At 48.3% G+C, this 16,017-nt stretch overlaps 1 protein-coding gene across 8 annotated transcripts in view; it reads left to right on the forward strand.

Annotated features, from left to right (window-relative positions):
- Window positions 1-747: 747 nt before the first annotated feature.
- Window positions 748-16,017, forward strand: part of CAPSL (calcyphosine like) — a 30,523-nt gene continuing 15,253 nt past the window's right edge. For 2 of the 8 annotated variants that reach the window (XM_044232789.1, XM_044232799.1), the window contains exons 1-2: window positions 13,648-13,717; window positions 15,162-15,298. In XM_044232789.1, coding sequence (XP_044088724.1) covers window positions 13,682-13,717; window positions 15,162-15,298 — 173 coding nt within the window. In that variant the 5' untranslated portion in view covers window positions 13,648-13,681. Of the gene's footprint in view, window positions 858-991; window positions 1,071-4,347; window positions 4,386-13,647; window positions 13,718-15,161; window positions 15,299-16,017 lie in introns of those variants that run through there. The other 6 variants (XM_044232777.1, XM_044232783.1, XM_044232805.1 and 3 more) reach the window with 6 other exon arrangements.

Consider the following 16,017-nt stretch of genomic DNA (forward strand, 5'->3'; position numbering starts at 1 on the left):
GCCAGACAGAGTGTGGAACTCCTGTCCTCATTATTAGAGTCCTGGTTTCTTTGGACAAGTTCATGACAGAAGCGAGAGAAGGGGCGGATGTCACGGGTACAAGGAGGGAGGAGAGCTGGAGTTAGGTACTTTTCTAAACAGGGCACTAGGCTGCTTCTAATCTGGCAAACTCATTGGTGAGCAACAAGTGTAAAAAGAGAAGGGAAGTGAGAAGAAAGGAGAAAAGAGGTAACCAAGGGTGGAAACAGTACAGAATGGCATCGTGTCAGCTTGAGCTTGTGGAGAACGAGGGAGGACTTTGAATCACTTAGAATAACGTGGCGTCTCCTGTGTTGAGGTTTTCAGGGTCACCTGAGAGATAATGAGACACCCCAGCAGGGTGCCGCCTGGAGACAACAGAAGGGCGGTAAGGGGTTGCTTGAGGGAGTAAGACAATTTGCTGAACATCATTTGATATAACAAACGAGGTAAGTTTTGATGCCGTCCTTGAAACCAAACAATCGCCAGGTACACTTCCTGCAGGCTCCGCCCGGCAGGGAGCGGCTCGGGCTTTCACCGCCCGCGCGTTTCCTAGGCAACCAAAGTGTAAACTTGAGAAAGGGCAGGGCCAGGGAAGGGATGGACAGTGAGTAGAGCCAATCAGCGTGTGACTCTGCTTCTGGGAGTCCAAGCCCGTGCAATGAGCGCCGAGGGCGGCCGGCAAGGCTGGGGGCGGGGGGGCGGGGCGGGGGTCGCGGGGGAGGGACGCGGAGGAGGCCTCGGGGGATGCAGGGGGCTGAGCCCGCCCAGGCGCACACCCGGGAGCGCGTCCGTAGTTTCGGTTCCCAGCAACTGGTGGCCTCAGGTTAGCATTGAAGGTAAATCAATGTTTTTGAACCATTATGTTGGCTTGATCACTTTGGTTAGTTTTAGCTAAAGAAAGAAAGCAGGAGAGAGAAGATGAAAGGTGTTACTTTCTAAAGAGAAAACCAGCAGTTGATGAGACTTCTTGGTTGTCAGTCTGGGGAGGAAATAGCGTGATTCTGGGAGGCGGTTGGTCATCTTTTGAGAAGAAGAGCTCAGATAAAAAGGTACAAAATCAATTTTATTCCCTAAAGGGGAGGGCAGTACACATCACTGAGCAGTCACTAGGTGTAGGGTACTGACGTGTGAAGCGTTTGGGTGAATTGCTTCATGTAGCCTGTATGACCATTGGAAACACAGCTTCGAGGTGAAGTATCTCCAGGTCATTAATGCCATCAAGAGACTGAGCTTTGATTCAGACCTTGGTTTTTCGGGCATTGAAAGATGTGCTATTTCTGTCATACCCTGCTGAACTGACCACTTAGAAAACAGCAGTAGGCTGGACACTGCTTGCTAGACATTGTCGAGTTGATTTGACTGGTCACAAAATTGAGAAGGACCTTATTAAACAGCAATACTGTTTATCTTGCCTTCAGTCTCTAGGGTGTAGTTAAATCATACTAAGTAGATGAAATCGGTTCCAGTTTTTAGAGCTGCTATTTATTTGTTTGTTTGTTTATTTTTTACCAAAATCTCTTTACTACATAAATGTCTCTATTTTGTAACTGCATCTTAAATACTGAGATTTAAATTGTGGACATGTATTTCTATTCATATGCAAATAGCAATGATCTAATAACAATCTAGTAGCACCCTGCTGAGTGCTGATGGTATGACTAGAGATCCAAAGTTTACAGCCTTTGCCCTTAAGAACCTTACGGTCCAGTAGGAGAGGCAGTTCTGAAAGTGAAGAGTTGCATCGTGATTCAGCATGGACACTATCGGGGTTTTGCGCAGATGGTGCACAGAAAGACGCAAGCTGTTTCCCTCTGGTGAGAGTGGTTATGCCCGGCTTCACCATAGTGACTATACAAGGAAGAACAGGACTTTTCTAGGCCAACAAGTGAGGAAAAGTGTTCCTTAACACGGGATTGCATGTATGAAGGCGCAGGGACAGAATACCATAGTGCGTGTGGGGAATGTGAGTGGGTATAAATGCAGAATAGATTGTAAAGAGGTGGAGAATTGCTAGAAACAAGGCTGGGGAGACAGGCAGGGCCAGTGTCTCCTTCAAATGCGAAGATGTTTACTCTTTACCTGTACACAATGGGGAGCCATTAAACCTTTAAAAAACGTAAAGGTTTTTAAAAAGTCTTTAAAAAGGTTTTTAATTAGAATGTGAAGTTCAGATTTCCATTTTTAAAGATGGCTATGACAGTCATCTGAAGGCTGGTTGGAGAGGGGAAGACTAGAGAAAAGGAATCAGCTAAGAGGCAATTTCAACAGTGGAGATGGGAGGTGACCAGGTCCTGGACTTAGGTGGTATCCATGGCAATGGAGATGAGGGAGGGAACAGAGAGGCAAGAGGTGTCAAGATGGCGAAATTCTACAGTATTTGCCTGCTGATTCAACACAGAGGGGAGGAGGAGTCTAGGATAATGTTCAGTGAATGACCTGGGGAAATAGTGGTATCATTTCCTGAGGCAAGGAATAGGAAGAAAAGATAATGAACTTGGCTCTGGAACATTAAACTTGAGTTGCCTGTAGGTCCTTGAAGTGCACTCATTTTGTGGGGAAAGCTGACTGTGAAGCTAGCACAGTGCATGAGTTGGAATAAAGACTCGGGAGCCATCGTGCTGTTGGTAGATGCAGCTAAAAGGGCCGTGGGATGGTATGAGAGCATGACGAGGATAAATAACCAAATCCTGGGAGAGAGTAGCATTTTAGAAAGCAGGCAAAAAGCAAGGGAGAGGCAAAATAGGTCAGACCTGAGACAAAGGGAGACAGAGGAAAGTAGATTCATTGAGAGATTAGTTTTAAGAAGGAAGAATGATCAACAGAGTCAACTGCTGGGCAAAGTGCAATAGATGAGGAGTGACTGTTGGTGGTAATCAGGTCGGCAGAGCTTCCTGAGAGAAGGCTCAGTGGAGGGACAGCGGAGACCAGACTGCAGTGGGCTGAAGTATGGATGGAAGGTGAGAAAGTGGAGAAGCAAGAGACTCCTCCAGGTAGTGGGCTTTGAAGGAGAGAGCTAGAGGCCGTGTAGGATGGAGGGATCACTGCAGCTTCATGAACTAAAAAAAGGAGCTGGTGGAGGGGAGAGAAGGGGCATAAATGAGGGCTGAGGGTTGAAGAGGGGTTGGAATTTGTGTTTTAGGTGGAGACCATCCTTAGATGGGAGGCAATTCTCACTTCCTACAGGGCAGGGAGGTCAAAGTCAGGATGGTTTTGGAGATAAATACCTGTACAGACTTGGAGGAGGTGATGCAAGTGAGTTCATCTCCATTTTTACTGTGATTTTCAAGACAAGGTGTGGAGGAGCATGGCATAGGTTGAGAAGATTGAAAGAGGAATCTAATCAATGTTAAACTAATATTTCAGGGTTTGTAGACCAGAGGTCTCTGTGGCAACTATTAACCTTTCTTGCTGTAGCATGAAAGCAGCCACAGATCATGCATAAACAAATGCGTGTGTCTGTTTTCCAATAAAACTTTATCTACAAAACTGGATGGAGGGGCAAATTTGGCCCACGGGCTGTGGTTTGACGTCTCCAGGTCTAGATCATTTTCGAGTATGTTGGTGTAAACTCAGGGTCTTCTCGACAACTGCCCAGGGAAATGTGGATCTTAGTTTCTTTGGGGGAACAGAGGTTGAGAGCCCAGAAATCATCAACGTGCTCACTTCTGATTCCAGGATTCACACTGGTGTTCTCCGTCGGGATGATATGGTGGCTTTGCATGATGTTGTGGGAAAAACTGATCTGGATGTGCTGACACAATTTCTAGAAGGACTGTATTTCTTCTGCCAACTGTGACAGAACATGCCAATTTCCTCTTCTTTATAAACACAACCTGAAGGATGGCAAAGTACCCAGCCCAAAATTAGGTTTCTTAGCTGTCTTAATCTGTTTGGAGTGCTCTAGCAAGAGACCACAGACTGGGTAGCTTATAAAAACAAAAATTTATTTCTCATAATTCTGAGGGCTAGGAATCCAAGACCAAGACACCAGCATGGTTGGGCCCCCTACCTGGTGTAGAGCCATCACCTTTGTGCTACTGCTCAGGTGGTAGAAGGGGCAGGGGATTTCTCTGGAGCTTCCTTTATGAGACACTAAGCCCATTCATGTTTTACCCTTGTGAATTAAGTACCTCCCAAAGTTCCCACCTCTTAATACCGGGAGTTAGGACTTTGACTTAAGAATTTTGGAAGGGTATGAACATTCAGATCATAGTGCTAGCCTCCTTTGAGGGACTGGCCAATGAGATTTCAGTGGAAGGAGTTGGGTGGATTGCTGTGGGAGCCACAAAGAAGGGATGACTCAGCTGCCAAGTGCACTCTCCTTGTCCTCACTCTTCTCTGCTGCCTGGGGTGTGGATGTAATGGTGAGAGCAACAAAGGTTCTTTTGTAACTTGAAGCAACTCTGAGGATACAAACAATGGTAAAGTAGAAAGATGGTAGTTCCTTGGGACATAGACTCTCTGAAATGCCTCCAGACTCCTTTACATGAGAGGAAATAAACCTCTATCATATTCACAGACAATTACGTGTTTCTATTATGAGTAGCTGGACATGATTTCTGTCTGATATGCTAGCTATGCAGATACTGTCACTATGACATTGGTTTTTTATCCATTGGCACTTCTTGGTTTTCTGGAAGTATCAGTTAAAAGCCTGCAAGATGCAAATAGTTGGCTGGATTTCTAAGTGGCTATAAAATAAACATTATATGGACAAATGACCCCAAAGGAGGCATTTTCAGTGACCGTAAAATAGTTACTTAAGTGATTTTGGTTTCTAATGTTGCAAGAATACAAATGGTACTCAGACCTTTATTCCCATCTAAAAGTAGTAGAAGATAGACATTTGGGGTTTGTCTCTGCAGTGGGTTTGAAATCACTGAGGCCAAGGTCTCACGGTACCTGAAAAAATGGGATATTGGAATGTTGCCTGGTTGGTTCTAAGAGCATAGTCACTAAAACCAGGGAGTATGGAATGAAAGTTTTATTTTTCTTTTGTCTTTTTTTTTTTTTTTTGGTTTATTTGTTTTTTTGCATTTTGTACACAAATCCAGCCAAATCTTTGCTTACTTTTGTGTAGCTTAGGTCTTTTCTTACTCTGCCTCTTTTAGATCTTTCGTGTAATAGGCTGTCTGACCGGAATAGATTGCAAGCGATTTCTTGGTAAAAACCCCAGAGACTAAAGGCAGAGAAAGATGGAGAAGGAGACAGCAAGGAGAGTGTTATTACACTGCCTCCTGCCTCCAGAGATTCCCTGGAGATGCTCATTATAAGGATCTCGTAAGCCTGGGACCTCTGGGCTTTAATAAACTGGTATCACATTGTGTTAGTTATATGGGTTCTTGAGTATAAGGCTGAAGAGTATTTCTCACTTCTTCGTAGCCAAAAATGCTGCAGAGGTTGCTGAGTGCTGATAAAATTCTATGGAGACAGCAGATTGTAATGGAGTCACTTTACCTCCTCTCGACCATTTCTCGGGGGAGCTTCTCTCCTCACATTGGATTGCTAGTTATTTTACCTGGGTAAAGGTCAATATCTAAGGTCAAGCCAAGCTCTGTACACCGAAGCTTTTGTCAATTATATCAGTTAGAAATACTTTTGGCTGTGATAGAGAACCTGACTGACAGGTTCCTCAGGACAAGAGCGTGGAGTCAGGCAGTTGCTGACTTGGTACAGCAGCACAGTGACAGTAGGGCTTTAAGCTGGTATCTGTGATTCCCTTGGCTTTTTCCTCATGACTGCATAAAGGCTGCCAAATCTCTGGACATTGCGTTCTTGTTCAAGGCAGGAAGAGGCAAACGAAATGGAAGAGTTCTCCTAGAGCTCTCGGTACTTTCAGTTGGGTTTCTGGCCAGAACTCATTCATGTGGCCACCCAACTGAAAGTGGAATGCAGCAGACAAAGGAGATTGGAAAGACTTTAGAATAAGCCAGTTGCAGTGTCTGGAACATCAGATGTAGTTCAAATTCAACAGACTGGAAACTCCTGGAAGAGACCTCGGCTGTCCCATTTATCACTGTTTTGTGGCACATAATGGGTGTTCAGTAAACAGACATTAACTTCAGGACCAGGACCAGGGTGAGGCAAAGCAGGCACCTAGCGCACAATATTTAAGGAGGCACTGACTCTTAGGCTTGGGCAAGTGCAATGTTGACATTTGCACAGTCCTGAGATGAAGGGCCTCCTTAAACATGGCACCCTAGTTCCCTACCTTACTGGGCCTGAATCCTGGCCCTGGTTGAATTAATAAAATGAAATTTCAAGCAGATGTATGAAGTAGACACTTTCCAACACTGATATTTATAATGCATTATTCTCAAATCATGCCATATCATAAACAGTAATACGAGGACTTAAGTCACATCCCAAAGAACAGCAGAGAGAATAAAAGACAATGATTTAGGAGACATGGGCTCTAGAGAAACCTGCCAATCGACAAAGGCTAAAGCAGGAATTTTAAACATCTTATGAAAATGTATTTTGGCACAGAGAAAACCCGATAAGAAGCCAGACTTCAGTGATGTCTCATTTCCAGTGTGTTCTTATCATTAAAGTATAGATCTTCATACCATCATACTTCAAATTGATGTGGAAATTAGCAATCCAAACAAAACCCAGATGTTTCATGTATTCATAGGTTGTGGAATAATTTTAAAAATAATTTGTGGGAATGGGGCGCCTGGGTGGCTCAGTGGGTTAAGCCTCTGCCTTCGGCTCAGGTCATGGTCTCAGGGTCCTGGGATGGAGCCCTGAGTCGGGCTCTCTGCTCAGCAGGGAGCCTGCTTCTCCCTCTCTCTCTCTGCCTGCCTCTCTGCCTCCTTGTGGTCTCTGTCTGTCAAATAAATAAATAAAATCTTTAAAAAAATAATTTGTGGGAAAAGACAAATATAATGGAAGATAATCAGCTCAGTAGCTTTGATTTCGATTTCGGAAAAAAACAAAAAAGAAAACCCCCCAAAACAAAACCAATACCTTGCACATCACTCTGCTAACTGAGCAAAGGCCCTGAGGCAGGAGGGAGAGGGGTTGTGTTTAGGACCCCCTTGTGTGGCCTGGCTTGGCCCTGTGCTGTTGTCCCCTTCCCTCCTCTGCAGTGAATGCCTTCTAGCCCTCCAAGGCACTTTCCTCCTTGGAGCTCTGGCTTTCCTTCTCCTTTCAGGGACCTTCCCTGAATTCCCAAAGCAGTGTCTGAGCACCGGAGCATCCCTGTTGAACATGGGGACGTCGCCAGAGCACATTCAGGTGTCAGCGCTGACTCTGCCACTGCCCCTGGCACTTTCTTGGTTGGCCAAGGATCTGGGTTCTCTGGGTTTATGCCAACGTCCTGGAATAGGGCGACAATGTTTGATAGAACCAACTGCCCGAGGCCATGTGCTCCTGCATGTAGAGCACTGAGCCACAGACATGGCCCCCCGATTGGTTTGAATTATGGTTTAACACTTCTCCTAGTGCCTGAATTGTATCCTGTGTTACGTTTCAGTTCTCCTCCAGCCCTGTCACTCAAGGTCTCACTCCTGCCACTAGAGGGACCCTGTAGTTCCTGTTGCTTACTTCTATTCTCAAACTCCGGTGCATCTTAAAACCCTCTGAAGGGACGTCCTGGTGGCTCAGTTGGCTAAGCATCTGACTCTTGATCTCAGCTCAGGTCTTGATCGCAGGGTCGGGGTTTTGAGCCCCATGTTGAGCCACGTGTTGAGCCCCGTACAGATCCCTGCCCTCACACCTGGAGATTCTAACTTCCTGTGCTTGGGGTGGGGCACGGACATTGAGTCATCAACAACACCTCTGGTGCCCTTGTTGCTCCTGGTGCTCTAGTTCCTTCTCTCTCCCAGGGGGGATCAACCTCGGGACTACTGGCATTCTGGACTGGAAGATTCTTGGTTGTCAAGGGCTGTCCTGTGCTTTGTAGGAAGCTTAGCAGCATCTCTGGCTTCTACTCACTAGATGCCTGTAATACCCCAGACCCCTGCGGTGACAACCAAACACGTCTCCGAACATTGTCAAATATCCCCTGGGGATGGGGAGGGAGGGCAGAGTGGGTGAAATCGTACCTGGTTGGAACCATAGCTCTGTACCCCCTCCTGAAGACTTAGCACCGTCCCTTGTTAGTAGCTAGAGATGCTAAGGGTCTGTTTCACTGAACTGAGCTCAAATGGGTTCAATGAAGGATCCCCCAGGACATCAACAACACTGACCCACACGTGTGATTAAACTTGGGGTGAGTGCGGGTTCGCAGGACTCTACTGCAGAAACTATGTCTTTCCTCAAATCATCTGGCTCTTTCATTTCAGTCTCAGAGGGGCATCTTCTAGCCTCCTGCTAGGCTACTCTGAGCGCTGGGAGCCAATTCATGCCAGAGGAGCATTTTCTAAGGGAAACTCTTGAGGAGCTACAGGATTTTGCCATCTGCTACATAACAGGAGCTAGTTTATTAAACGGACTGGAGTCAGTAGAGATGGTTTGATATTTCCCTACTATTGCCTTCAAACACGATGTGTTGAATGTCCTACCCTATCCCTGGATGACATTTTAATTAGTAAAGGGTGAACTGAGTCTAAATCAAAATTTGAGTCTTACATCCTGTTCCCAAGTAGAGACAATCTAAAAACCCCCACATGTCCCCATCCACATATGGATGGCCCTTAGGCACAGGATCACCCGCACAAAGTCAAGATGGGGAAAGGTTTGGCTTGGATGTGGGTTTGAGAGAAGGTCAGTATGTCTTCCATCTTCTAAGAGTGAGTTCGAAGCTCTACCGTTTAAGCAGCAGCTACCTACTCGTGACATTGCCTTGCTCTTTTCTTTTCTCTAAATAGAAAAATGTTTAAAATCACACAGAGCTATTATAGCAACTCTGGGTCCCTTGCTATTGAAATGGCTAATGTAATGGCACAGGTACTTAATGGTTACAGAAATGCCTCAAAGGGTTTTTAAGGCAAGATTCACTACATGGCCTGGCTATGGGGAAAATGGGCTTGATAGCATGAAGTCTTCCAAAGACTGGACGGCTCTGCTGGCAGTTACTGTTTTCATGGGGCTGGGCTTCTGTGACTTCCTCAGTAGGACAGTTCCCTGACAGTACACACTGTCCCCCTGTCTCTGCACCCCAGGCAGTGGGGTGCAAAAGAGGACTTTCTGGGCAAAACCATGTCCCATCATCCCGGTCCGGGCAAGGCCAGCCTGCTCTCCCTCCTCCTCCTCAGCCCGCAGCCCTCCTCCTCTCTGTTCCCTCTACCACGTTTCCCTAATTCAGGTTCCCCCAACACTTCCAGGCTAGCTTTCCCTTCCTCTAAAGTTTGTCTGACCTGACTAAACCTGCTGCGGTTCCCTCTGCACCTTCCTGCAACCATCCTTTTTGTGAAAGAGGAAAACCAGAAGTGTAATGTCACAGAAAACAGAGGGTAGTGTGCTTTACAGATGAGACGTTTCCTGTTATGTGTCAGAGGATGTGGAAGATCTTGGTGCTCTCTCTATATCGGTGTCTGAATAAATGACTTCTGGGGCTCTCTCTTTGGTTTTAAGATCCACCTCTGTGTGTAAGCTGTTGGGTGTAGTCTCATGAGAGAGAGACAGAGAGAGGGACAGAGACCTCTCTCCGCTTACTGCCACGAGGGAGTTGTAATTCAGCTTATGGCCGCAAGAAGGCACCAAAGGTTCAGTTTAAATCTGTCCCTGAACTCTGCAAAGAAGACTTTGACTGAGACTCCTTTTTTTTTTTTTTTTTTTTTAAGATTTTATTTATCTATTTGACAGAGAGATCACAAGCAGATGGAGAGGCAGGCAGAGAGGGAGATAGAGGGAAGCAGGCTCCCTGCTGAGCAGAGAGCCCGATGCGGGACTCGATCCCAGGACCCCGAGATCATGACCTGAGCCGAAGATAGCGGCTTAACCCACTGAGCCACCCAGGCGCCCTTGACTGAGACTCTTGAAAAGACAGACCTCCATGCAATTTTACCTTTCCATATCCTGTCCCACAGTGATTCATTTAAAATCCAAGCAGAGCGTTTTGGCAGGGGCAGGAGGCTGTGCAGCTGGACAGTGGGATGAGGGCGCCTTAACTAGCTTCTGTGTGAGGAGCCCCAGTGACCCTTGCTGCAAAGTCTCCTTTGGCTTTGCTGCTGGAGGCTCCACCTGGCCTGTGCCCCACATCTCCAGGTCCCTCCCTATATTTGCTCTGTGAACGTTCCTCCTCACCAGCTGGGGGAGTGGGGGGGGTGTTGACCGGGGTCGGGGGTGGTTGATCTCTGCAAACCCTGAGCCCTCCCTCTCCTTCACACCGTATATTTGAGTACTCTCCATCTCAGATCTCTTTTCCTTTCTCTGTCCCTGCTGCCAGTACCTCCGCCCAGTCAGCAGGACCTCTCACCTGGCTGGCCCCAGTCTGTGCCATACTGAATCAGAGGGCTCTTTGACAACAAACTGTCACTGCCTCGTTAAACTCCTTTGTCGTCTCCTGTTGCTCTCAGTACAGGATCCAAACTGCCCAGCTTGTGTCCCAGGCTCCTTGTGATCTGATGCCTGCTCACCTTCCCAGTGTCATCTTTCTCCATATCTCCCCTTTCCATGTTTCCTCCCTTTCCCAACAAGGGCTTCATCACACCACCTGCCCACCATTCTGCAGTCATGCTAGAATACTTGCATTTCTGTAATTATACCACTTTCTCTTTCGTTTGGGCCTTGGCACTCTGGAAGTGTACGGTGCCCTTCCTTCTTCTGGCCCCCACAACCCTAGCCTGGTTAATTACTCTTTCCTTTAGGATAAAAGCTTAGACAGCCCCTTCTCTGAGAAGTCTTCAGAAAACCCTGCTCCAAGTCAGGTTAGCTACCTTCTTCTGATTTGTGATGAGTGAGTAGTAGGGTTGCTCTCCCCCACGCCCTTACTCCCTCTTCCCCAGTCCAACCCAGTGACCTGCTCTAAAGTAAGCCCTTAATAAACATTTGTTGGAGAAAGGGACCCAGCCCCCCTGGGGACATGCGCAGACGCGGTGCCAACACTAGGTGGCGCTGCGGCCCCGTGCCTAGGGAGGGCATGCTCTTGGGCGGTCACCAGGCCGGCTCCTGGAGGCTCAGGGAGGGTCTCCTGCAGTCTAGGGACGCTTTATGTCCTGCAGTGATGTTAAGTGACACACGTTTGGGGACAGACTCTTGCCCAGGTGCCTGGAGCCTTAAGGCAAGTTCCGGAAGCCCTGAGTGTTGTCCTTCATCACCAAAACCCTGCCCTGTTGGGTTTTCTTTGAAACCCCCCAGTTCTTACCAAACTTTGTTTCCTGTCCTGCTTAACCACGGGACTTCAGTGGTTAATCTTCAATCAAATTTAAGATCCTGCGCTGTTCAAGGAGTTGCTTCTCAGAGTCATCCTTCCTCTCTGACACTTGTGACTTGAAAACAGCGCCCAGAACGTACGTTTGTTGATGAACCAGGCAACTAAGCCATGGATGTGAGTGGTTAACTCAGGCATTTCAAGAATCGTGGCAGGAGGGAATGGACTTCTTTCTACTGAATATATCAGAGTCAACCCCAGAGGACACCATGTGCCTCTGTGTGGGGTCGGGCACAGGAGATAAAACCCGCAGGAGGCTTTCCTGAGTTCTGCCTTGCTCTCCTGTGGATGGGAACCACCTACTGTGCTTTGAGATTCTTTTATCTCATTTCACAAACGTGGTGAAGTAGAAGGAGCTCTGCTGAAACGTCAGAAGACCTACGTTTGGGTGTCAGCCACGATCTGGGAGCAAGTTGTTTTACCAGCACACGCCTCAGTTCCCCAGTCTGCTGAAGGAGGAGGGGCTTGGGGTGACCTCACGGTCCTAACGGTGTGTGAATTCCTGGGAGCCACACCGAAGGCGCCCCCCCCCGTTGCTTTATCAGTGAAATAGAAACCATAACTGTAACTAGCTCACAGGGGTTTTTTTTGTTTTTTTTTTAATTGAGGTGAAATTTACATAATGTGAAATTAGTCATTTAAAGATATACTGTAGATTCCTAATGTTGTGCAACCACCATCTGTATCAGGTTCCAAAACATTTTCATCACCCCCCTCCCGCCCCTCTAAAAAACTCCACTCCCCAAGGCCGCCTTCCCCGAGGCCTTGGTCACAGCCAGTCTGTGTTCTGTCTCTGTGCATTTGACTGTTCTTGATGTTCCCTGTACATGGAATCAGTGTGTGACTTTGGCTTTTCCTTCTTGTGTCTGTGCATGCTTGGTCCTGCTCTCTGCCCGTTGCATTGCTACTCCCCCCTCAAGGCCAGATGTGAGGTCCCTTCCCCAATTCCCACGGCTCTCTGCTGAAGCACCAATCTTGTTGTTTTCTCACTCTACCCTAATCATCCATGTGCACCTCCCCTTCTCCAGCTGCTAGTGAAATCTGGGCTCCTGAAGAACAGGGACAGACCTGGGTTCATCTTTGGGTTCCCAGCACCCAGCAGACTCCGACCAATGGTACCTACCCAACAAATAGCTATTGAATTAGCGGACGAGTCCACTCTTTATGTGGGTCAAGGTTACACTTACTGCACAGAAGGACCAAGCAGGAGCATGGGAACAGTAGAGGTTAATGCAGTGTTATTATGATCCCAAACCCGGGTCCACAAGGAGGTAGGGCATCTGAAGACTGGGTGACCTTGGAGAAGCGGAACCGTGTTCTGTCTATCTGTTCCTCTGTGGATGGACATTTGGGCTTTCTGTGCTTTTGGCCACCGTGAGGAATGCGGCTGTGAACAGGACGCACGTGTATTTGTTTGAGCTTCTGTTTTCAGTTCAGCTCCTTGGGCGTTTGTGAGGCCTGGGCACACGCCTACCACGGGGTCGGGGAGCCATAAACTCTAGCAACTGACGCTGTTAATTTTGAAGGTGTGTCAGTAGGGCCCCACATGGGTCCTTTCTCGTGCTGTCTCTCACACATCCCGTTACTGGTTTGTGGCCTGTGTGTCTCTCCATTCCCCTCCTGCCCCTATGACAGGAGGTGTCAAACCAGACAAACCAGAGCCAGTAGGGCGGGGTGTAAAGGCAGGGGAGAGGTGGTGGAAATGAGGACAGGGAGATGAATAGGGGGAGGGGGGCAACCACTGCGCAGATAGCACCAAGTGAGGGCTGGGGGCCTGAAGGAGCTATCGCTGAGGTGGATTTAAGAATGAGGAGGGCACAAGATTGCCGACTGCCTCTCCAGCTCCCTCAGCGGCGGGGAGGGGCGCGGTGGTGGTGCAGCTAGCCGCCTCTGGTCAGGGCTGCTCAGGCTGCTCAGGGCTAGGAAGAGGCTCGGGCAAGGATAGCTGTCTACGGGGGCAGGGGGTGCCTGGAGGGAGCTGGGGTTTTCGTACAGAAACCCAGGGTTCTGACTGTGGCTGAAGCCTTCCATGGGGTGGCCTTAGGGCTAGAAGCTGGGGTCAAGCTCCAGGAGTTGTCGGTTTGACATCAGGTGACAAAATAGTAACAGGAAAAGGAAGGTTTGAAGAGGCTAAAGCTGCCAGGAAGGCAGCTGATTTGGGCTGTGGCTGAGGTGGCTGCGTGAGTTGGGGACCTGTGTGTACAGGCCCACTGGGAGTGGAGAGAGAAGCCTCCAAAAGCATGGCGGGTGGCCATCTGGATTTCTGGCAAACCCGTTCCTTCGCTGCTGGAGGAAGCGAGGAAGGATCCAGCCAGCTTTGGGCAGACCAGTTTCTTCTTCATGTGGAATAAAGCGGCCAGGACCTACTGGACAAAGGTCTCCTTCTTGCCTTGGGGGTCTAAGAGAACTGAGAATTATTCCCAAGTTACATTCAAGTCGTGGGAACCAGAATGTGAGTCAAGAAGGAGAGAACTTCTAAGCTGGCTCTTGGGACATGTGGTAGGAAATGAGGCTGTTGGGAATTCACATCCCTGACTTATCTGTTGTGGTCTCAGTTTTCAGTCTGAGATTCCCTCGCTCCAAAGTGAAATAATGAGATTTTTGTGGGGGAGAACTCACGACTTGTAGTGTAGATGAACAGCCTTAGAGAGCATAGGTCTGAGAGTTGTCGGCCCCGATGAAAAGAATTCCCTCCTTTTAGTGTGGGCCTCAGGAGAATTGCCAGCACTTGGCCAGGGACAAGGCGTGGGGAGCCCTTGAGCCAAGGGCAGATTCATTCCAGCACCATCTTTTCTGCATTTGAATGCTGTGTCTGCCTACCCCTCCACTGTCTTGCTCCTTCATTCACAACTCCCATTAAGAAAAGTAATTTCTAGAATCCCTCATTTGCTGGGTCAGTGAGCTCATAGGAGGATTAGTTGTTTTTGGAACAGGGAGGAACTGTAAAATCGTTTAAGCCTTTTACTTGACAGAGAAGGAGAAACCAGAGGCCCAGAGATTTGCTCAGACGTCGCTGAGAGGGAGTTGGAGTCTGGACTAGAACCTGGGTCTCCAGGCCCTCATCCCAGAGCGCTTTCCACTTCTGCAGGTTCTGAAACCCCAAACCGCCCTGCAGGAGTTTGTGTGTGGCTCAGGGACCTCTCAGGAGGGAGGTTCATGGTACCCACCCTCCTATTTCTGAATATTTAAAACACAAAAGCCAAACTGTAGACAAAAAAAGATCTTACATCTACTTGTCAGGAGAGAGAGAGTATCTGTTTACCGTTCTCTGTCTCAGGAATCCAGGTAGTAATGAACACCAACCTGTTAAACAAAACGTGCCAGCTACGGGCAGGAATTATGAGGTCCCAGTGTGGAGCAGCTCAGCCAAGACAGAAACAATAAAAATTAATGTTAGGCCCAAGAGAAGAATATTAAATGTGGAGTCAAAGGGAATATGTAGAATGCTAACTGCAAGAATAATAGAAGGGCGACTCAAAAAGGAGAATATAGGGAAGTGGGACTTTTCATTGTATGGTGGTAGGAGTGTTTCGACAAAATGAAAGTGTATCTGGGAAAGGCTGTTTATTTGAACTGTTGTCCAGAACTGTTGTCCAGGCTGGAGAAATCAGATGTCCTCAGGACCAGAGAAGTAAGCAAGGAATACTCCAGGCACATAGTTGGTCTAGCTAAAAGTTGGAAATTCTGGGGAGTTCGAGGCTTTTCCCAGGAAGTGCGTGAGAGTGTTTTCCTTCTGGGAGAGGCTGCTGTCCCCCTGCCCAGCCAGAAGCTGGCTGATGAGGCCCGAGCTCTGCTGATGTGCTGCGAATTCTCCTCTCAGATGGCAGGGACAGCACGGCATGATCGGGAGATGGCCGTCCAGGCCAAGAAAAAGCTCACCACGGCCACTGACCCCATTGAAAGACTCCGACTGCAGTGCCTGGCCCGGGGCTCCGCAGGCATCAAAGGACTCGGCAGGTAGGATCCGGGCCAGGGGGTGGCAGGGGGCCAAAGTAGAGAGGCGGGACACAGCCAGGTGAGGCTATGACTAGCTCTGGGTCTTTGAGCAAGTCTTGGCCTCCTAGGGTCTCCATTCCCTAGTTGTAAAACGCAGTTTGGAGGAACTGATCTCTGAGGTCCCTTGTGGCAATTTTTGGTTCTTTGTCCGAGATTCAGCAAGGCTGTGTCTGTGACAAGAGAGCCCAGCTCCTGGGACGCCTGGAAGTGAAGGGAGAGGCAAGTTCAGGTCCCAGAGACACGGAGCAGGACCTGGAGAGAGACGCTCCTGGCAGCTGTGACAAGAGGGGCCGGCGTGGAAGAGGGGGAGGTTGCTCTCAGGCGGTTTTATCTTGCTCACCTCTGGAGGGTCACAGGAATTGCCTGTGGGATACACCACGGCACTGCGATTCTCCCAGCTCCATAGAGCATTCCTCAGACCCTCCGATAGTGGGAGAAGTCCTCAAAACCCAAGGAGAAAGAGATTGTTAGCCTCCGGTGGGCAGATCCTGTGCTTTCTCTCTCTCTCCTTTTTGAAAGATTTATTTTTAAAATATTTTATTTATTTATTTGACAGAGATCACAAGTAGGCAGAGAGGCAGGCAGAGAGAGAGGAAGGGAAGCAGGTTCCCTGCTGACAGAAAGCCCAATGCGGGGCTCGATCCCAAGACCCCAGGACCATGGCCTGAGCTGAAGGCAGA

The sequence above is a fragment of the Neovison vison genome, chromosome 1 (assembly GCF_020171115.1).
Source record: "Neovison vison isolate M4711 chromosome 1, ASM_NN_V1, whole genome shotgun sequence".
Classification (NCBI taxonomy): Eukaryota; Metazoa; Chordata; class Mammalia; order Carnivora; family Mustelidae; genus Neogale; species Neogale vison.